This window comes from Siphateles boraxobius, unplaced genomic scaffold, assembly GCF_051911475.1.
Source record: "Siphateles boraxobius isolate OS27281-9 unplaced genomic scaffold, OSU_SipBor_1 149, whole genome shotgun sequence".
In the NCBI taxonomy this organism is placed as follows: domain Eukaryota; kingdom Metazoa; phylum Chordata; class Actinopteri; order Cypriniformes; family Leuciscidae; genus Siphateles; species Siphateles boraxobius.
Window position 1 is genome coordinate 355,001 of NW_027508754.1, and position 23,413 is coordinate 378,413.

The 23,413-nt window shown below is 43.2% G+C and overlaps 1 protein-coding gene across 1 annotated transcript in view; it reads right to left on the minus strand.

The window, feature by feature from the left end:
• LOC143738548 (uncharacterized) overlaps window positions 1-23,413 on the minus strand; it is a 76,278-nt gene that overhangs the window by 7,742 nt on the left and 45,123 nt on the right. The window contains exons 6-12 of the mRNA XM_077230549.1: window positions 22,417-22,452; window positions 21,822-21,872; window positions 13,519-13,626; window positions 11,882-12,062; window positions 4,268-4,503; window positions 1,815-2,048; window positions 57-179 (exon numbers count right to left, since the gene is read on the minus strand). Coding sequence (XP_077086664.1) covers window positions 57-179; window positions 1,815-2,048; window positions 4,268-4,503; window positions 11,882-12,062; window positions 13,519-13,626; window positions 21,822-21,872; window positions 22,417-22,452 — 969 coding nt within the window. The remainder of the gene's footprint in view (window positions 1-56; window positions 180-1,814; window positions 2,049-4,267; window positions 4,504-11,881; window positions 12,063-13,518; window positions 13,627-21,821; window positions 21,873-22,416; window positions 22,453-23,413) is intronic.

Below are 23,413 nucleotides of genomic sequence, written 5' to 3' on the forward strand. Positions count from 1 at the left end.
AGAAGTGACCAAACAGTTGCTGTAACTGGTCTATAAGTGGATCTGACTGTGTTCACCTGGTGATCCTGCGAGCTTCCATGAAGCTGGGCGAGTCTCTCCGTCTCTTCCGGATGGGGGAATAACTGCGAGAACGACGACGAGATCTCTCCGCATCCGAGTGATGAGGGCTGTCTCTCTCCCTGCACACAGACAGAAAACACAGATCTGTGAGTGTGTGTGTGTGTGTGTGTATGTGTGTGTGTGTGTGTGTGTGTGTGTGTGTGTGTGTGTGTGTGTGTGTGTGTGTGTGTGTGTGTGTGTGTGTGTGTGTGTGTGTGTGTGAGTGTGGGAATGTGTGTGTGTGTGTACATGTTTTTCTATCCCGGTGGGGACTAAACCTGAATGCACACACACTCACTGGGACTCGTGTCACTGTGGGCCTAAATTGAGGAAACAAGCTTATAAATCATACAGAATGAGTTTATTTGAAAATGTAAAAAAAAGTTTTGTGTTACGGGTAGGTTTAGGGGTCGGGTTAGTGTGTGTGTGTGTGTGTGTGTGTGTGTGTGTGTGTGTGTGCTGGGATTGAGAGGATTTGGCCTTGACAGCGTGTAGACAGTCTGTTCTTCACTGCATGTGTGTGTGTTTGCGTGTGTGTGTGTGTGTGTGTGTGTATCCTTCAAATGACTGGATTTATTTGATTCTCTGCATTTGGACTCAAACTACAGGAAGTTCGCTTGATGTGGAAACAGCATCTAACTTTTATTTAAAATATATATTTGTGTAATATAACCTACTGGTTAAAAGATTGGAATAATTATGATTTTTTTGAAAGAAGTCTCTTCTGCTCACCGATGCTGCATTTATTTGATAAAAAATACAGTAAGTACAGTAATATTGTGAAATATCATTACAATTTAGAATATTGTAAAGTGAATATATAATAAAGTGTAATTTATTCCTGTGATCAAAGCTGAATTTTCAGCATCATTACTCCAGTCTTCAGTGTCACATGATCCTTCAGAAATCACTATAATATGATGATTTAGCGCAATTATTATTGGTGTTCAATTATTGGTTTTTATTATTATGATGTTGAAAATAGTTTTTACTGCTTAATATTTTTGTGGAAACTGTGATACATTTTATCAGAAAGTTCAAAAGCACAGCATTTATTTGAATTATTTTGTAACATTGTCCTTCAACAACTGTCCTTAATAAAAGTATAAAATTATTTATTTTTTAAAATCTTACTCACCCCAAACTTTTGAATGGTAATGGATCACAGTTTCCACAAAAACATGAACTGTTTTCAACTTTGATAATCATCAGAAATGTTTCTCGAGCAGCAAATCATCATATTAGAATGATTTCTGACGGAAACAAATATTTTAAATCCTTAATATTTTAGGGATTGTTTTGGTCTAGTTTTAAGAATAACTAATACATGTCTTGTGGTTCATGGGTAACACTTTGTTTAAAAGGGGTCATGACATGGGTTTTTGGTAACACTTTATTTTACAGTGTCCTTATTACACATGTTACAAGTAGTTACTATAGTTATAACAGTAAATACTGCTTAATATTTTCATCACTATGCAATAATTGCAAATAATTGTTGCAACTAACTCTAAACCAAACTTAAACCTAATCCAAACCCAATAGTAACTTAATATTACTCAGTACTTAAATGTATAATTACACTGTAACAAAACAGCTTAAAATAAAATGTAACCGGATTTTTTGTTCCACAGGTTAGTTTTGAACAAACTAAATTTTGCACTTATCTCATGAATATGACTTAGTTTCTTCTATGAATGTGTGTTTGTGTGTACCTGGAGTTGTTCTGGCGTGTATGTGGGGATTTGTTCTTGCTGGATACACACTCTCTGGAGTGATCTCGAGATGAAGACCTCTCGCTGCTCCAGGAGCTGCTCCTCTGCCGGCCCGTCCCGTGACTCTTGCTCTTCTTCTTCTTGGACGTGTGTTTGTGCCGGCCCGGTGACACAGAGGAACTCCGGTGCCGGTTCTGAGCGCGTCCGCGATGGTGCCGCTTAGACGAATGAGATCTGTGGGAGAAAACAGGAGTAGACTGGAGAAACGGTGTTTGATATCCTTTCATAGCTCACATCATAGCTTGTTTTTTCCATAACTCACATGAGTTCTACTGTAGATGTTTCTCTGAAACTTAAAGGTGCAGTGTGTAATTTTTTAGCGGCATCTAGTGGTGAGGTTACTAAATGCACCCAACAGAAGTTACGGTGGCCGACAGGAAATGATGTCGTCGTCTGAGACAGCAGAGAGTAGCCAGTTAAACAATGAGGTTTCTTTACAAAGATAAATTAAGAAATTATATTTACTTAATTATTCAGTAAAATTGTTATAGCGAATATTATTGTTACTTGTTCATGATTGTGTCAGTGTTTTATTGGCTGACTTTAGCTAGCATCTTTGCACGAAGAACAACATAGTGACGAAACGCATTTGTCCCTTTAGGGCTACTGTAGAAAACATGTCTGCGCATTTCAATGTAAGTGTGAATGTAGATAGAAATGCTCATTCTAAGGTAATAAAAACATAACGGTTCATTAAGTAAGGTTTTTATACACCACTGAAAACATAGTTATGGATATGATATTACATTACTGTCAACAGATCCTCCTAAATATTACACAATGCACCTTTAATGAATGTGGAGAGCACCTCAGATGACCATAGAAGAATTTAATGAGAAATGTTTGAGTTGATATAGATATGTTTGACTTTTGATTGCAGACTTTAATTGTTAAATATCTTGGCAAATATTTTCTTTTCACTGCTGCATTCATGGTGCAGCTGATTTTTAAATTAGCAAAATTCACATTGAATCAGACATTTTCTGATTCGGATTTTGAATTGGGACATGCATTTGATTTCTGTGACTTCAATGTGAACAGATTTTTACATCAAACTAACTCAACATTTTACAAAATTGCATGCCTGATTTAAACTCGGCATAAATCATGAAATGATTATTAATTGCATTATATGCAATATTAGACCGAAATGTGGAAAAAAAACATTAGTTAAAAATATATATTTGTGTAATATACACTACCAGTCATTGAAAATAAGCAAATCTATCACAGTTTCCACAAGCTAAATTGTTTTCAACATTGATAATAATCATAAATGTTTCTTGAGCAGCAAATCATCATATTAGAATGATTTATCAGGAATAAATTACACTTTATTATATATTCACATAGAAAACAGCTGGTTTAGACTGCAATAGCATTTCACATTTTTACTGAAATTTTTGATCAAATAAAATAATCCTGAAAAATATAATGTATGATGGTTTCCTTTCCACAAAAATATGGACTGTTTTCAACATTGACTTTTCTTGAGCATCAAATCATCATATTATACTGATTTCTGAAGGATCATGTGACACTGAAGACTGGAGTAATGATGCAGAAAATTCAGCTTTGATCACAGGAATAAATTACACTTCACTATGTATTCACATAGAAAACCATTATTTTAAATTAATAATATTTCACAATTTTACTGTATTCTTGATCAGACTTGGTGAGCATAAGAGACTTATTTTAAATTATTATTCCAAACTTTTGGCCTGTAGTAATATAATTGATTTGTATAAAATATAATGTTAATGCAGAGATTTAAGACATAAAGTTCAATCATTGAAATATCCCATACAAAAATATAATATATGGCCATATATGTACTTATATTTTAAATATCATGACATATATCTATACATATATTTGACTTATCTGAGAACACAATATATGCCTGCAACATATATGAATATTTATGTGTCCAAACATGTGAAGAAAATATTTGAGTTCATCCATATATGATACCATATATCTGCATATATAGTATTGGTTTCTCGCATATATGGACAACATTAAGTATAAATATGTGACATACATATTTGTTTCCCACATATTTAATAAATGTATGTAAACATACATGCATGTTATACTGATGCATTGAAATAAGTACATATATGCATATATACATATATGCGTACATATATTTAACATTTATGTGCATATATGGGAAAATATATGGCACTTACATGAAAACGGCCATTTTTGCTATATTTTGAAATATATGTTTCATACATGTCTATTTGTTTTATATATATGAATTTTGCATATGTTCTCATATAGGCAGCAGACATACATGGGCACTGACATTATACATGTAATTTACATATATTGACATATATAACATTTCTGTATGGGATGTTCAGGATTGTCCCAGCTCTTACTTCTTCTGACTCTTGTTTTTAGTGTGTGAGTCGCTGCTGTGCGCCGGTGAGCGAGACGTTTTCTCTCGAACCCTCGGTCTCCCGCTGCGTCTCCCGGATGACTCGGACACCGGCCTGTCGTCCTCTCCCGTCGGGAACGCGGATCCTGCGGGACTCTTGGGAAGACCGGAGTGATGTTTAACACCTCTCAGATGAGGAGAAGCGCTCGAAGGAGACGGAGCCAGGGATCCGAGCTTCTGTAGATGAAGGATAACCAACAAACCAAAGGGGAAAAGAAATAAATGTGAAAAAAACAAAACAGAAAGAGAACAGTGAAATTAGACTCTTTTTCCTCCTGGGTGAAAGAGCGTTATCGTGTACTTGCCAAAAAAATATCTAAAAGAAAGTGCTAGGATTGTTCTCTGGCTTATAGACAGTCCTCTATTGTGCAGCGCATGCAATACTCGGCATGCAAAACCATAATGATTTGAAAAGAATAGTCCCGAAAAAAGAAAATCGAAACAAAAGAGGGGAAAGAGGGAAAATATATATATATATATATGCGTAACTGTGAAAGAAAATAAGTTCAGAGAGAGTATAAATAGACTGGAATATATACAGTAGAGAAAGAGGACTTTTTCAATTTTCAGAAAGAGCTACAAACAAAAAGGTGAAAAATAAAACTAGAAAATTAAAATAGACAACTTGACGGAACATCACAGAAATGGAAGGAACGAAATAAAGATTCACAAGAATAGATTCAATCGAATTAGAAAACATTTGGTCTTCTACTCAATAGAGCTTGCTTGTGGATTTGTTTTGTCCTGCAGACAATTGCTGAGATGTGAACAGCGACCCATTTCCTGTTTAAATAGCTTTTTAAATGGTTATTCTGTTTTTTCAACTCCCTTTTGGTTAACATCCACTTACCAATAAAGTGGTATTCCCTCCTTTAGTAGGTAAGGTATGAAGAGAAGGGAAAAGTGGGGCAACATAAGTGCATCATTAGATTCACAAAATGCAAGAGAAAAAGACACAACACCCTTCCCTGGATAGTGAGTATGAAACAATGCATGAAAATCAAACCAAAGAGAGAGAGAAAAAAACACACACACACACACACACACACAAAATAAATCAAATTCGAACGGATTTCACAGTGTGTGGGCTGGGACAGTTTGAGTGCATTTTATCGGTGCGATTTTAAAACTTTAAGAGTGACTGAGTTACGAACGGATGCTCTCGCTTCACCAGTTTCTAAGTTAAAAAAAACAAAAAGACCTTTGATTGAATGTGCATTACGGGTTATCCATCAAGTTAAATTAAAGACCCCATGAAACTGCTCAATGAGCTTTTATTTCTGATTACCTAATGTTGGCTTGTGTTTCTTATTTAACCCTATACATCGGGTCTTTATCGACCCAGGACGTCATTCACTACTAATTCGTTTTTAAAGTTAGACATCAAACTCATTAGTATTCCTCAATCTATTCCTTCTAAACAATATAACAAGAAAAAAAAATAATGTGTGTTTTCTGTTATAGGGTCACTAGCGACCCAGGGAATGAAGTATTTTTTCTGCGCGCAATAGTTGGATCTCTGACGAGTGCAATTTACCTTTAATCCTCAAGGCGGCGATGTCTGAAACACAATGATAATGTGATAATGTGATGTTTCACATTATTATGCCGCAGACATAAAACAAAAGATCACACTAGTATCATTAGCAAAACTTGAAATGGCTCGGCAATTTACTGCAGAGCAAGTACTGCACGAATCAAAAATTAGTGTTGGTGGATTCGGTGAAGAAGCTGTCAGTGATCAAAATATTGATTTTGAAGACATGGCGAATATGAGCCAGATGCTGAATGAACTGGGAAATGATGATGAAAAGCATCAGCTCAAATTCAACCCTTCCAAGATCCAAAAGTTATCAAAATATGCTTTATTTTATTATTTTGTAATTGTTATTAAATATCAGGAACATTTTATATTATTGTGGTAGTTAGAGATTCATCTGTGGATACGGGTCACTAAAGACCCAAATATGGAATAATGATTGGTGAAACATTCATTTAAGGGTTAAACAGCAAAAACTTATTTTGTCTCATAATGGATCTCAAAATCAAAGGAAGGATTTAAGAAACTGCATTTTGCATAAAGATGATGAAGCCTATTTTAGGGCAATAAAGTTAAAAAATCTGTCATTTTCATGACACATCTTCAGCACCCAAAACTTTCCTTTACTTTGATGCTAAAATTTTTTTTTTAAAAAAATAATAAGAACCATATATTATTTAAATTGAAAGGTATTCTACAACATGCATGCATAATTATTAATATTTATTATTGTACAATTTGTACTTAATTATAATTTTTTTTTAATATTTTGGGGTATAATGCGTTCTGGACATGTTTTGTCACTAAGTGAAAAAAGCATATTTTCTTAGTAATAGCTGCTATTTAAACTCAGTATAAATAAGAAAATATTCTATTTGCATATTTAAATAGCTTTCAGATCTGACATGTGATGGGAAAAGGGAGTAGAGCGTGTTCTGCAAAACGAATTCGAACTCAGGCCGATTTGCGTCAAAACCTTCTGACACGCGCCAACTCTTGATAAACTAGCACCTTACATGATTTTGTCTGGGCTAACGTCTGTGCCAGACATCAGTGGGCGGAGTTAGTGTAAATAGCCTCTGCCAACAAGTCGACGTTTGTTTTAAGTTAGCAAAACAACATTTGACAACTCGATTGCTTTTAAAATTGCAGCCACATCCAGTGTGTTTGTTTGGGAAAGGAAATAGCCAAAAGACCGAGCGTTAGTGCAATTAAAGACAGACTAATCATGATTTGTTTTTGGGTATTTTTAATTTACGGAGAGGAACATACTTATTCTAGAGAGCATTTAATTGGACAAAACATGTTAATAACTAGAAGTACACAAGCATTCGGATGAACTTAAAGCCACACATGTTAGCTGAAAGCTAGAAAACTTTAAATTTGGATTTCATGGGGTCTTGAAATAGACTTCAAAACATCCCTTAGACTATAATATTATTTATGAGCAAAGCAATGTCTATTCCATCTGTTTCTTTAACCACAATGTTGTAGATTAAAACAGGGACATTATAATGATGATTATTAGCATCAAAAGGAAGCAGATTTCTCAGACACTATCTTAACCAAAAAAAAAAACGTATAATACCATATATATATATATATATATATATAGCGGATGAAAACAATAAACCTCAAATACTTCAGAAGCAGCCCTTATGTATCAAAAAATGTAAATAAAAAAAATTAAATAAAATAAAAGGAGGGAAAGTGACCAAATCATATGACACGTACCATTTCACCAAAGACAAAAGGAATGCGACACAGAACGGGAAATGCATTCTACCGAAAAATATTAATAATAATTATAATAATAATAATAATAAACAAAACGCAGACAAGAGATGGACCTGTGGGGAGGACAGTGTACTGAAGACTGAAGCATGAAAGCAAAGGTAGATATCAGATTGAAAAAAAGGGCGATATAGAGAATGAAAGAAGAGCAAACAGTTCTAAAAGGAAAACAATGAAAATCAACCCGCCAACCTTTGGTTTTCCTCAGATAAACAAAGAGAAAAAGAGAGAGAGAGACACGGATGTCAAGCTAGGGTGCTTGTCACATTCTCCACGTGCGTAGGCAGAGCGTTACCTACCTTCCGCTTCAATCAGTGACACGTATGCAATATCAACAAAACAAAGGAAGAAAAAGGAAAAACAAAAAGGAGAAAGGAAAATTCTCCGCAGCGAAATGGGAAAAAGACAATGAATTCTTTTAGTATCCAGGCTAAGATATTTGATCCACAGACTAAGGAGACAATTCCAACAAAAAACCAAGGCAAACAAAAAAAAAAAATAGTGGACATACAAAAAAAAATAAAAAATAAAACGTTTTGAGACAAAAAAAACCCGAAACCAAAACAAACTGAGAAATCAATCTGAAATAAGAAAGTCGGAAAGCAGTCTGTCTTTTTCGCTCGGACACATGTGCACATCGTATGACAAGATCTCAACAAATCGAATATCCTAGGAGGAACGTAAATATTGATGGCCATGCATGTGGAATGTGGTTTGATGGGAAAAGAGAAAGCATGTCGGGACAACGGACAGCACAGATGAACGGGTGAAGGGAGAGGGGTGTTGGGTGGAGTGGTTTCTTCTAGGATGGAGAACTAACATCTCAAAGGGACCCCAGTCACGTTCAGAAAGCCTTATTCGTCTTGGTCTGCATGCACAATGAGAATTTAGTGCTTGTTCGTCTAAAACGACAGTATATTTGCTCTCAGCAATTGTCAAGAGTCTTTCAACAAAGGGAGCAAAGATGCCACATTGGGTTGGGAAGAGTTCAGAGAAAAATCCAAATGGCTTGGGTCCCTTTTAGTGTAACGACTTTACTAAATGACTTTTTTATCGGGCCTATTTAGTTGGCTAATGTTTACTGAGCGTCCGTTTGTCCCTGTCAAACATCTAGACAAACATTACACCACTCAAATATTGACAGGAAGGAAACAAACTATACAATATATAATATATATATAAATATCAAGTGCTACTGAAATAATATACAATTACAAGTGAGCAATAGAAACTATGTCAATGAAAACCGTCGTAAATCACCAATGGCACTGAACCGGCTCTTGTCAGTAGAAAGATTTGACAGCCAAAAGAGAGAATTCATGAATCTGTAGCCCGTTTGACCACAGATGTGAATCAATAACTAGATGCTGCAATCTGCACACTGGGTTTGTTTTTTAGGAAAATCTGAGGGAATGTTGCAGAATTACACTCTAAAGCATTATCAAATTAGCATCTGGTCTAATTTTCGTAACACATCAGCATGAATACACCATTTTGGAAAGGTCAATATGAACAAAGTCACTTTCAAGGGAAGTCTGTTCATTCGGAGGCTATGTTTGCAACGAGGGAATCCTGAAATCTCAAAAACTGCTCGCCGAACTCACATTTAAATCACATGACTTTACTAAGACTTTACCAAGCAGCGATTTGCTCTTTTATTTATAAGGCGGGACTTATTACACCATATTGCGCGTTGCTCTTTCTCCCATTCATAAGTAATATTAGTGCACTATCTTTCTATATCTAAAGTCTTAAATATGAATCAACAGGTGCATTCTGCTAATTTTATTTTCACAAAAAATGTCATACAAATCTGCACATTGCAGATAAAAATTAAACAGTATTGGTAAAACACTTGTATATATGGTATACAGTTATCATCATAATGGAGCTCTGACTGCTTCTAATTAAAGCTGTAAGGCCATAAATAAATAAAATGTACTAATATATAATATATTTTTGGATATTACATATAAAACAACTTTTGTACATATAAAAACTGATATTGCTGGGTAAATGAACAACATATTATGTTTTTGGGTATAACATAAATTAGCCATACAAAAACATTATATAACAAATAAAAACGTAATATAATTGTTAATTTACCCAATAACATCGTTTTTTTATGGTATTTATTGTAGAAAGGTTGAAGTATCATGTAAAAAAAAAAAATTTAAATTTGTAAACTAAAATAATTTACATTTTATTGGAACAGTTTAGTTTTTCTAATTATGCTCATAAAGACATTATGCTCATAAAATGTCTGAAAAGACTGTTTTTATATATAATATCCAACTGATTTGTTATCTAGCCATATAAAAAAATATTATTCTATATCCAAAAATATATTTTCTTTCTAATAACAAGTCTTTAATTTATTGAAAAAAGGTTGTTGTGTTGTATCACTAATCTGATAACAAAAGCAACACACTCTATAACCTGAAGTGACTTATTGAAATATCTGAATATTTATCTGAAATATTGCCTATAATGTTTCGATCTGTTGACCTTTCCGAGACGGTGATGCTGTTGACGGATCCGGATCAGCCAAATGCAGCATACACAGATTTCTTATCTGTGATTGTACCATTCAGACTCATTCATCCTCTCAGCAGAACCAGGAATGACAGCTGATTGGCTAAAAGCGTCTGAGGGATTGGCCAATGAAAACCATCGGCTCATGATTGATAATTCTTCACCTTACATTAAAGAACATGATCAGTAGGTACAATCTTATTGCAGGGTCACAGATCATCGGCTCTTTGAACACCTGATACACATCTGGAAAAGGGTAGCTACGGTAAAACTGAGCAGAAAATGAGACTTTCAACTGTATTGACAAGAAAAGACATACCCATTTAATCTACTCGATCCAGTTCCAAATCATATGAGTGCTTTTTACACAAACAAGACAGAAAAGTTTGGGCATTTATTCGTGGGAAGAGATCATGTGAATTCACAGAGGACAAGAAATCAACAAAACAGAGGGATGAATTGAGCAAATGAAAGAGAAAGAGAGCATGAGAACTTCTGAAAAACTGCATGCAAACCGTCCCAGATAAGTGTGACCAGTACCTGTACAATTCCTCATTGCTAAGTCTCTCCAAACGCTGGTCAAAGTTTAGCTAAATAAATGAGGTCTTGTGGCCATATTTGATATTGTGTGACTGTATGAATGCATTAAAAATGACGTCATGCATATTTAAGCTTAAGCTGTTGCCATTCTTTCAGCACAGACGCAATTAATCTGGTGCAATTACTATATAAAAGATGCTATCTTAGTGAGTTCCCCTCTCAATGTCTTTGAAATTTTGTGGGATACAATAAATAATACAAGATAAGAAAAGCCTACAAACAAACGTGTGTTTTATACCTGAAGCTCAGATCTAGCATCAGCAGGAATATTAAAAACATCGGTAACACTTTACTATAAGGTCGAATGTGATCGGTTAATGCATTAGTTAACTTATACACAATACATATGTTTTAAATGATTTATTAATCTTTGTTGATGTTATATTTATTGTTTGTTCATGATTGTTCACACATTAAAAATTGTAGGAAGTAGAAGCTAATTTAGTAACCAAAAATCGTTCCCAGTTCCTGTGGTGCGAACACGTCGAATAGTGGATAATTCTGATAATTCTGATAGGAACCATATAATGTTGACAAATGAAACCTTAATGTAAAGTGTCACCAAAATATCTATATTTAATCTGATCGAGGCATCAACATGCTTTCACAAATGTCTTTTTCATGGGACGTTATCCAACCCCATACTGGCGATAGATTCTTTATGAAAATCAATAGTCGAAAGATCCCACAACTGTGGCGGATGGAGCTGGTGCGTCCATGAAAACACATATGTTGCACATTGTTTAGTTTCCGATGTATATATAAAAATATCCTGTCGACCCTCAACATATCCATTCATTCTCTTTCTAGAACTGAAAAAGTCAACATGGCTCATACGTGAAATAAAGCATGATGGACATCATCTGCCTCGACAAAAACAAAAACCCCAAAACGAACACAAATATGGCTTGAGAACAGAAAAACTCACAAAATGGAGCCAAAGAGAGAAAAGAGATATATAGAGTCAGCTCACACAGTTGGACGAGGCGTGAGTGTGTGTGTGTGTGTGGGGGGGGGGGGGGGGGGGGGTATTTGTCTAAACGGCTGAAAACAGATGGAGGTAAAGTAGAGGAGACTACATACATCGTTCCCTTTATTCGCCTCCGTGTGATTGGCTCCAGAATCTTTGCCGTTGCGGACACGGACGCTGTGGTTCCCGTTCTGCCACGTGATTGGCTGGTCAGCGCTGGGGGACGGCGGGGGGGTGTGGGCCGAGTGACTTCCCTCCTGTTTGTGCCTGTCGTTCTTGCACTTGGCATTTGATCTGAGAGGTCAGATTGAAGACGGATTGATTTTAAGAGCATAATGAGAGCACAGTCAATCTCCTTCCAAACAGGGCTTGACATAAACACCTGTCAATGTGTGTGTATTTCGTCAGTGGTGTGTAACACAGTCACTCCTACAAGTCACTTTGGCCGGTTGAATTTTATATATAATATACCTATTTTTCAATTGTAGTCTTTTAAAAAGGCATCTGAAATATTAAACTAAGTGCAAGTTTTGTCAAAACTATATAATTTTCGATGCATATCGATACTGTAATGCTTTCAATACTCCTTTCTTGCAGAAGAGATATACGATATCAGCTGCTCTTTCTCTCTCATCTCTCCGACACCGAGAGACACACAAACCCGCAAACTCGTTTCATTTGCTCCCGATGAGTAATGATGCTGTTACAAGGCTTGAATTTCGGCGTGGGATTGTGCGTATTGCACATAGTTTTACTCATTCCCTCACACCCAAAGTGCGCGCATATAAAGCTGACTCTCAGAACTAAACTGAGATCTTTTTCCGATGCTTAAACAGTCAAATACACACAAAATCATGTCAAAATGCCGTTCTTGGCGAGTATTCATGTAAACACATTCAGTTATGTTTTAAGTGAATGTAAACAGCTGAGAAAGAAAACGCATGTGTAGCAGTTAAGGTGACCAGACGTCCCGAAAAATTCGGGACAGTCCTGAAATCTAAGCTGTTGTCCCGAATCCCGAATCCGGCCCTAATTTTCCCCGAATATGATACTAAAGCAAAATCTTGAGTAGTTATTGCCTGATAAAGTATTAAAAACTGTCAGTGGAGGTTGAGTCGATCTTTTTTGTTTCTTTTTTTCGAAGTTCTACAAAGATACCGTAGGCGCGAATTTAGATATGCATTGATAAGCTAATTTTCATTCATTCGTTTCGTTGACATGGCAGGTGTACCGGAACCCAAACACACCGTTTTTTTGTGGCAGACTAAAGACTATTGATCTTTGGATAAAAATATGTTTGGTTCAGGTTTGAAATTAATTTTCTTTTATTATAGGCTATCTATTCTAATATTATAGTAGGCCTACCCATAAACACTGGCCGAATTTCAGCCAATCTCATCTGGTCACCCTAGTAACAGTATATTGGATCAGTGCGTCAGGTCTTAAAGTGACAGCAGCCTAATGCCAAGTTATGAGATGATATTAAAAATATCTATGGTAGTTTTTAAAAATATCTATGGCTGGTAACCACTAACCAGAGTTTCTGGTTAGCAAAAATGTCAATGTCAAGCCCTGCTTCCAACAGTGTAAGAAGCTTTTCTGTCATTTTGACTCCCCTTTCTGTGATGAAAGTGGTGACTAATACCACATTACCACAGTCTTATTGTAGTAACTATGGTATTTTGGCAGAAACTGTGTTCACCCTAGTAAGTGTTTGCGCGAGGGCCTGTGTAATGGAGATAAGAGGCACCTGCTGGGTGATCTGGAGAGACTGGCGGTGGAGGAGACGGATCCACTACGGGAACTACAGCAACTGCCTCTGTGCTGAGAACTCCTGCAGGGAGATTCGCCTGAACACCTGCGGGAAACACACAAACACACAGAGGTCACACACTCACACACTCCAGCCACAGCGCTTCAGTCACTCTTGCATGCATATGGCCGACGTTCTTGAGTGTGTGTTGTGGGTTGTTTCCGGGGTGTTGCTATGCAGTTGCTAAAATGTTTAGACTGGTTGTCAGGGCATTGCTAGTTGGTTGCTAGGATATTCTATATGGTTACTAGGGTGTTGTAAAAGGATTGCCAGGCTATTTTTATGCGTTTGCTAAACAGTTCTGATTGGTTCAAAAAATAAAGATATTCTAAAGCACTCGAATAATGTTGAAAAAGTTAAAAAGCCTTTATTTCATCATGGCTTTATCATTTAAAAACTGTTGACAAGTACACACCTTATAAGCCTTCGTCAGGGTGTGAGTAACAAACACAATCTTAAGTTAATTTTAAGCAGCAGTTAATTAGTCGTATAACAATCACCTGGTCGCGCTGTGCAAGGCAACCTGAAGAGAGAAAGTTCAAAGAATACGTAGAGAACATATCTAAGTTCTGAGTGGTTGTCAGGGCATTACTAGTTGGTTGCTAGGGTGTTCCAGATGGTTACTGGGGTGTTGTGGGTGGTTGCAAGGGTGTTGTTATGCATTTGTTGAAATATTTTGACTGCTATTCAGTGCATTGCTAATGGGTTGCTAGGTTGTTTTAGAAGGTTTCTAGGGTGTTGTAGGTAGTTGCAAGGGTGTTGCTATGCAGATGCTTAAATGTTTCGAGTGGTTGTCAGTGCTAGGTCGTTGCTATGGTATTCTAGATGGTTATTAGGGTGTTGTGGGTGGTTACCAGGGTGTTGCTATGCAGTTGCTAAAATGTTTTGAGTGGTTGTCAGTGATAGGTAGTTGCTAAGGTATTTTAGATGGCTACTAGGGTGTTGTGGATGGTTGCCAGGGTGTTGCTATGGAGTTGCTAAAATGTTCTGAGTGGTTGTCAGTGCATTGCTAGATGCTTCTAGGCTGTTTTAGATGGTTACTTGGGTGTTGGGATGTTTGGCAGGGTGTTGCTATGCAGTTGCTAAAATGTTTTGAAAGATTGTCAGAGGTATGTAGTTGCTAAGGTATTCAAGATGGCTACTAGTGTCACGATTCCTGTCTTATGTTTTCCTTGTCTTGTGTTGACTTTTGTTATTTCCTGTCCGATGCCATGTTTTGTAGTCCTTTGTAGTTTTTCTTGTTTATTCTTGTTGCTTCACGTCAGCCGCGTCCAGCCAGAGCTTCACGTCAGCCACGTCCAGCCAGAGCTTCACGTCAGCCACGTCCAGCCAGAGCTTCACGTCAGCCACGTCCAGCCAGAGCTTCACGTCAGCCACGTCCAGCCAGAGCTTCACGTCAACCACGTCAAGCCAGAGCCGAGGCCCTCTTCGCCGCTGGTCCTGCCCAGCTCAAGGCCCTCTTCACCGCTGGTCCTGCCCAGCTTAAGCCCCTCTTCGCCGCTGGTCCTGCCCAGCGCTCAGTCCTCTTCGCCGCTGGTCCTCCCCAGCTCAAGGCCCTCTTCGCCGCTGGTCCTGCCCAGCTTAAGCCCCTCTTCGCCGCTGGTCCTGCCCAGCTCAAGGCCCTCTTCGCCGCTGGTCCTGCCCAGCTCAAGACCCTCTTTGCCGCTGGCCCTGCCCAGCGCTCAGTCCTCTTCGCCGCTGGTCCTGCCCAGCTCAAGGTCCTCTTCGCCGCTGGTCCTGCCCAGCTCAAGGTCCTCTTCGCCGCTGGTCCTGCCTAGCTCAAGGCCCTCTTCGCCGCTGGTCCTGCCCAGCGCTCAGTCCTCTTCGCCGCTGGTCCTGCCCAGCTCAAGGTCCTCTTCGCCGCTGGTCCTGCCTAGCTCAAGGCCCTCTTCGCCGCTGGTCCTGCCCAGCGCTCAGTCCTCTTCGCCGCTGGTCCTGCCCAGCTCAAGGCCCTCTTCGCCGCTGGCCCTGCCCAGCTCAAGACCCTCTTCGCCGCTGGCCCTGCCCAGCGCTCAGTCTTCTTCGCCGCTGGTCCTGCCCAGCGCTCAGTCCTCTTCGCGCTGGTCCTGCCCAGCTCAAGGCCCTCTTCGCCGCTGGTCCTGCCCAGCTCAAGACCCTCTTCGCCGCTGGCCCTGCCCAGCGCTCAGTCTTCTTCGCCGCTGGTCGTGCCCAGCGCTCAGTCCTCTTCGCCGCTGGTCCTGCCCAGCTCAAGGCCCTCTTCGCCGCTGGTCCTGCCCAGCTCAAAACCCTCTTCGCCGCTGGCCCTGCCCAGCACTCAGTCTTCTTCGCCGCTGGTCCTGCCCAGCGCTCAGTCCTCTTCGCCGCTGGTCCCGCCCAGCTCAGAGCCCTCGCCGCTGGTCCCGTCCAGCCCTGAGCTTTCTTCTACCGATCCAGAGACTGTTCAAGTCACGTCTGCCGATCCAGAGACTGTTCAAGTCACGTCTGCCGATCCAGAGACTGTTCAAGTCACGTGCGCCGATCCAGAGACTGGTCAAGTCACGTCTGCCGATCCAGAGACTGTTCAAGTCACGTCTGCCGACCCAGAGACTGTTCAAGACACGTCTGCCGATCCAGAGACTGTTCAAGACACGTCTGCCGATCCAGAGACTGTTCAAGACACGTCTGCCGATCCAGAGACTGTTCAAGACACGTCTGCCGATCCAGAGACTGTTCAAGTCACGTCTTGCCTTGCACCTCCTGCCCAGCTCAAGGCCCTCTTCGCCGCTGGTCCTGCCCAGCTTAAGCCCCTCTTCGCCGCTGGTCCTGCCCAGCTCAAGGCCCTCTTCGCCGCTGGTCCTGCCCAGCTCAAGACCCTCTTTGCCACTGGCCCTGCCCAGCGCTCAGTCCTCTTCGCCGCTGGTCCTCCCCAGCTCAAGGCCCTCTTCGCCGCTGGTCCTGCCCAGCTTAAGCCCCTCTTCGCCGCTGGTCCTGCCCAGCTCAAGGCCCTCTTCGCCGCTGGTCCTGCCCAGCTCAAGACCCTCTTTGCCGCTGGCCCTGCCCAGCGCTCAGTCCTCTTCGCCGCTGGTCCTGCCCAGCTCAAGGTCCTCTTCGCCGCTGGTCCTGCCCAGCTCAAGGTCCTCTTCGCCGCTGGTCCTGCCTAGCTCAAGGCCCTCTTCGCCGCTGGTCCTGCCCAGCGCTCAGTCCTCTTCGCCGCTGGTCCTGCCCAGCTCAAGGTCCTCTTCGCCGCTGGTCCTGCCTAGCTAAAGGCCCTCTTCGCCGCTGGTCCTGCCCAGCGCTCAGTCCTCTTCGCCGCTGGTCCTGCCCAGCTCAAGGCCCTCTTCGCCGCTGGCCCTGCCCAGCTCAAGACCCTCTTCGCCGCTGGCCCTGCCCAGCGCTCAGTCTTCTTCGCCGCTGGTCCTGCCCAGCGCTCAGTCCTCTTCGCGCTGGTCCTGCCCAGCTCAAGGCCCTCTTCGCCGCTGGTCCTGCCCAGCTCAAGACCCTCTTCGCCGCTGGCCCTGCCCAGCGCTCAGTCTTCTTCGCCGCTGGTCGTGCCCAGCGCTCAGTCCTCTTCGCCGCTGGTCCTGCCCAGCTCAAGGCCCTCTTCGCCGCTGGTCCTGCCCAGCTCAAAACCCTCTTCGCCGCTGGCCCTGCCCAGCACTCAGTCTTCTTCGCCGCTGGTCCTGCCCAGCGCTCAGTCCTCTTCGCCGCTGGTCCCGCCCAGCTCAGAGCCCTCGCCGCTGGTCCCGTCCAGCCCTGAGCTTTCTTCTACCGATCCAGAGACTGTTCAAGTCACGTCTGCCGATCCAGAGACTGTTCAAGTCACGTCTGCCGATCCAGAGACTGTTCAAGTCACGTGCGCCGATCCAGAGACTGGTCAAGTCACGTCTGCCGATCCAGAGACTGTTCAAGTCACGTCTGCCGATCCAGAGACTGTTCAAGACACGTCTGCCGATCCAGAGACTGTTCAAGACACGTCTGCCGATCCAGAGACTGTTCAAGACACGTCTGCCGATCCAGAGACTGTTCAAGACACGTCTGCCGATCCAGAGACTGTTCAAGTCACGTCTTGCCTTGCACCTCCTGCCCAGCTCAAGGCCCTCTTCGCCGCTGGTCCTGCCCAGCTCAAGACCCTCTTCGCCGCTGGCCCTGCCCAGCGCTCAGTCTTCTTCGCCGCTGGTCGTGCCCAGCGCTCAGTCCTCTTCGCCGCTGGTCCTGCCCAGCTCAAGGCCCTCTTCGCCGCTGGTCCTGCCCAGCTCAAAACCCTCTTCGCCGCTGGCCCTGCCCAGCACTCAGTCTTCTTCGCCGCTGGTCCTGCCCAGCGCTCAGTCCTCTTCGCCGCTGGTCCCGCCCAGCTCAGAGCCCTCGCCGCTGGTCCCGTCCAGCCCTGAGCTTTCTTCTACCGATCCAGAGACTGTTCAAGTCACGTCTGCCGATCCAGAGACTGTTCAAGTCACGTCTGCCGATCCAGAGACTGTTCAAGTCACGTGCGCCGATCCAGAGACTGTTCAAGTCACGTCTGCCGATCCAGAGACTGTTCAAGTCACGTCTGCCGATCCAGAGACTGTTCAAGACACGTCTGCCGATCCAGAGACTGTTCAAGACACGTCTGCCGATCCAGAGACTGTTCAAGACACGTCTGCCGATCCAGAGACTGTTCAAGTCACGTCTTGCCTTGCACCTCCTGCCCAGCTCAAGGCCCTCTTCGCCGCTGGTCCTGCCCAGCTTAAGCCCCTCTTCGCCGCTGGTCCTGCCCAGCTCAAGGCCCTCTTCGCCGCTGGTCCTGCCCAGCTCAAGACCCTCTTTGCCACTGGCCCTGCCCAGCGCTCAGTCCTCTTCGCCGCTGGTCCTGCCCAGCTCAAGGTCCTCTTCGCCGCTGGTCCTGCCCAGCTCAAGGTCCTCTTCGCCGCTGGTCCTGCCTAGCTCAAGGCCCTCTTCGCCGCTGGTCCTGCCCAGCGCTCAGTCCTCTTCGCCGCTGGTCCTACCCAGCTCAAGGCCCTCTTCGCCGCTGGCTCTGCCCAGCTCAAGACCCTCTTCGCCGCTGGCCCTGCCCAGCGCTCAGTCTTCTTCGCCGCTGGTCCTGCCCAGCGCTCAGTCCTCTTCACGCTGGTCCTGCCCAGCTCAAGGCCCTCTTCGCCGCTGGTCCTGCCCAGCTCAAGACCCTCTTCGCCGCTGGCCCTGCCCAGCGCTCAGTCTTCTTCGCCGCTGGTCCTGCCCAGCGCTCAGTCCTCTTCGCCGCTGGTCCTGCCCAGCTCAAGGCCCTCTTCGCCGCTGGTCCTGCCCAGCTCAAGACCCTCTTCGCCGCTGGCCCTGCCCAGCACTCAGTCTTCTTCGCCGCTGGTCCTGCCCAGCGCTCAGTCCTCTTCGCCGCTGGTCCCGCCCAGCTCAGAGCCCTCGCCGCTGGTCCCGTCCAGCCCTGAGCTTTCTTCTACCGATCCAGAGACTGTTCAAGTCACGTCTGCCGATCCAGAGACTGTTCAAGTCACGTCTGCCGATCCAGAGACTGTTCAAGTCACGTGCGCCGATCCAGAGACTGTTCAAGTCACGTCTGCCGATCCAGAGACTGTTCAAGTCACGTCTGCCGATCCAGAGACTGTTCAAGACACGTCTGCCGATCCAGAGACTGTTCAAGACACGTCTGCCGATCCAGAGACTGTTCAAGACACGTCTGCCGATCCAGAGACTGTTCAAGTCACGTCTGCCGATCCAGAGACTGTTCAAGTCACGTCTGCCGATCCAGAGACTGTTCAAGTCACGTCTGTCGATCCAGAGACTGTTCAAGTCACGTCTGCCGATCCAGAGACTGTTCAAGTCACGTCTGCCGATCCAGAGACTGTTCAAGTCATGTCTGCCGATCCAGAGACTGTTCAAGTCACGTCTGCCGATCCAGAGACTGTTCAAGTCACGTCTGCCGATTCAGAGACTGTTCAAGTCACGCCTGAACCTGATCGCTCTATGTTTGTTTCTGTGTTTACGTCTGTCCTTGTGGCTGTTTCTGTTCTGGTGTCTGTTCCAGAACCGGAGCCAGTGTGTGTGTTGTCTGTTCCTGAGCCAGTGTGTGTGTTGTCTGTTCCCGAGCCAGTGTGTGTGTTGTCTGTTCCCGAGGCAGTGTGTGTGTTGTCTGTTCCCGAGCCAGTGTGTGTGTTGTCTGTTCCCGAGCCCGAGTGTGTGTTGTCTGTTCCCGAGCCCGTGTGTGTGTTGTCTGTTCCCGAGCCAGAGCCAGTGTGTGTGTTGTCTGTTCCCGAGCCAGAGCCAGTGTGTGTGTTGTCTGTTCCCGAGCCAGTGTGTGTGTAGTATGTTCCCGAGCCCGAGTGTGTGTTGTCTGTTCCCGAGCCCGTGTGTGTGTTGTCTGTTCCCGAGCCAGAGCCAGTGTGTGTTGTCTGTTCCCGAGCCAGAGCCAGTGTGTGTGTTGTCTGTTCCCGCGCCAGAGCCAGTGTGTGTGTTGTCTGTTCCCGCGCCATTCTGTGTGTTATCTGTTCCCGAGCCAGTGTGTGTGTTGTCTGTTCCCGAGCCAGTGTGTGTGTGGTCTGTTCCCGAGCCCGAGTGTGTGTGGTCTGTTCCCGAGCCCGTGTGTGTGTTGTCTGTTCCCGAGCCAGAGCCAGTGTGTGTGGTCTGTTCCCGAGCCCGAGTGTGTGTTGTCTGTTCCCGAGCCTGTGTGTGTGTTGTCTGTTCCCGAGCCAGAGCCAGTGTGTGTGTTGTCTGTTCCTGAGCCAGTGTGTGTGTTGTCTGTTCCCGAGCCAGTGTGTGTGTTGTCTGTTCCCGAGCCAGTGTGTGTGTTGTCTGTTCCTGAGCCTGAGCCGGTGTCTGTTCCTGAGCCTGAGCCGGTGTCTGTTCCTGAGACTGAGCCGGTGTCTGTTCCTGAGCCTGAGCCGGTGTCTGTTCCTGAGCCTGAGCCGGTGTCTGTTCCTGAGCCTGAGCCGGTGTCTGTTCCTGAGCCTGAGCCGGTGTCTGTTCCTGAGCCTGAGCCGGTGTCTGTTCCTGAGCCGGTGACTGCTCCTGCCTATGACCCCGTAACTACCCTTAAGAAATTTTTTTTGGGGGGGTAGTAGGTCCTCGCCATGGCAACTTAGGGGCCCACGGCCACCAGAAAGATCCTCACCGCCATGGCCACCCGAAGGGTCTTCTCCGCCCTGGCCGCCTGAAGGGTCTTCACCGCCCTGGCCACCCGAAGGGTCTTCACCACCCTGGCCGCCCGAGGGGTCTTCACCGCCCTGGCCGCCCGATGGGTCGTCTGCTTCGCCCTGGCCGCCCGATGGGTCGTCTGCTTCGCCCTGGCCGCCCGATGGGTCGTCTGCTTCGCCCTGGCCGCCCAATGGGTCGTCTGCTTCGCCCTGGCCGCCTGAACTGCCTGCTCCACCCTGGCCGCCTGCACATCATGCTCCACCCTGGCCTTCCGTCCTGCCGCAGTCTCCAGGTCCTCTTCCGCTCCATGGGCCTGGCCCTCCATCCCGCCCCCGGGTCCGCCTCTGCTCCACCTCCCTCCTGGACTGTTCATGAGGAGCGTCTGGAATCCGCTCCTTAAGTGGGGGGCTATGTCACGATTCCTGTCTTATGTTTTCCTTGTCTTGTGTTGACTTTTGTTATTTCCTGTCCTGTGCCATGTTTTGTAGTCCTTTGTAGTTTTTCTTGTTTATTAGTCTCTCCAGGTGTTTCTAATTAGCCCCGCCCCCTTGTTATCTTGTTTGCCTGTGTATTTAAACCCCTGTGCTTCAGTTGTGTTTTGTCGGTCGTTGTTTAATGTTGCTTGTAGTCTGAGTTCTGAGTACCTTTTTCCTAGTTCTGAGTTTATCCTGGATTACCTGTTTGTTGGATTATTAAAGTGCTTGCATTTGGATTCACTCTCTGATTTGTCCTTGCTGCGACGTAACAACTAGGTTGTTGTGAGTGGTTGTCAGTGCATTGCTAAGTGGTTACTGTTTTAGATGGTTTCTATGGTGTTGTAGGTGGTTTCCAGCGTGTTGCTATGCAGTTACTAAAATGTTTTGAGTGGTTGTCAGTGTATTACTAAGTGGATACTAGTTTTTTTTAGATGGTTTCTATGATGTTGTAGGTGGTTTCCAGGGTGTTGCTATGCAGTTGCTAAAATGTTTTGAGTGGTTGTCAGTGCCAGGTAGTTTCTAAGGTATTCTAGATGGTTCCAATGTGCCAGTTTACAATCCCAAGTCATACATTACAACTCTGATTGCTTAAAACATAATATAATTAAATGAATTAAACACTGTTATTAATGCATTGGATTTTCATGGTCAGATTAGGGCCTAGTAATACTGAACATTTGATCTTTTTTGAAAAGTAAACATCACCTCTTCTTCTGTTTGCTCTTGTCTTTGTGTTTGATTTTGGGGCTGCCAGATCTGAAAGGAGAAAACAAGCAAGAACTGAAAACAGGAGTGGAGCATAAAAGTATTCAATTCAAGTGTAATCAAATGTGATTATAAAGTACCAGCTGCATCTCTGAGCTCTTAAGAGAAATAATCATTGGATGTGACAATGTTTACCAGGTTAGTGGCACTGAATATCTAAATATACCTAAACTTTTATAGAGAGTAAACTAGGCATCCATGAGCAAGTCTGAATATTACGCCTTGTTTTCTGAGTTATGTCTGTGAAATGATCAATACTTTTTATTACTTTTCTGCTATTTTCTTGAGTGCTCACTTTACAACCGCTCAAAGAGACTATTATTGAATGAGTGTTTTCTAGGCCAGTCTATTGTATCATCGATTCATCGAACAACACAAATAAAAAATGAACTGTTTACTTTTCTGGCAATAGACGGCTTTTGGAAAGACTTTAAAGCGGATGTCGGCTCTAGAAGACTAATATGAGCCCAGCACAGTTCCCAAATCATAATAATATCTATTCTAACGCATATCTCATATTAGCTCAGTGTTTTACCTGTGTCTCCTCTTCCTCCTCGAGCCAGATGTGGACCTGACACAGAGGGATTAGATGTTAGATTGAGATTTACATCAGGGTATTTTGCAGTAAGTGCTTCTACACTTAAAAATGTCTGAAAGTCATAAAACAATAGATCTAGTGTTGATAATTCAAGGATAACTGTCTTCATTCATCCACTAAAAATCACAGAAACACCAGCTGATAAATAAAGTCAAATAAATTTAGCAAAGAGAAAAGAAACCCGCTGCATTTAACCGATATTGTATATCTAATGCAATGGCATTCACACAATTTTAAGTGTTTAATTTGATGGAAATTCAAATTATGGACTCATTTTTTTTATTTTTGATAACAAAAGAAAGTCTGGTATTAATCCAAAATCAGTGTTACCCACAATGTTACACTTAAGTTCAAATCAAAAGTTGTAATATTATGTTTTAAAACTGCAATATAAATATTTTGTTCAATAATATTATATTCATTATGACATTCATTTTTAAGTGTGATTATCTGTATGTTGTGATAAAGACAGGACAACAGTTACAGTGCATCTGTAATAATAGCCTTGGTTGTAAGATGTGGGGTTCGTGTGTGTGATTTAACACACCATATAAACCACCGCTTCACCTTTAAATGACTTTTCTTATCCATACTGAATGAGAAATACCTGATTTTCTTTCTGACTCAAATTTCTGACTCTCTATCACACTTTTGCCCTCACACACACACACACAGTCTGACAGTATTGAAGCTGCTTTGATAAGATGTTTTCGGAGTGTGTACACTATTATATAAGCATCCGTCAGTCCTATCATGCTCTTTGGGAAGGGAAAAGCGCAGGAGAGGTAAAGTTGTTATAAAGCTGTCAGGGTAACATAAAAATGTGTGTGTAATAATAGAAAGACAGACAGAAATACGAGCACCTAAAATGCGGAGACATCCATCTATTAATAATTAGGACATTTTAAGGCTGCAAAGGCACAAAATACAGTAG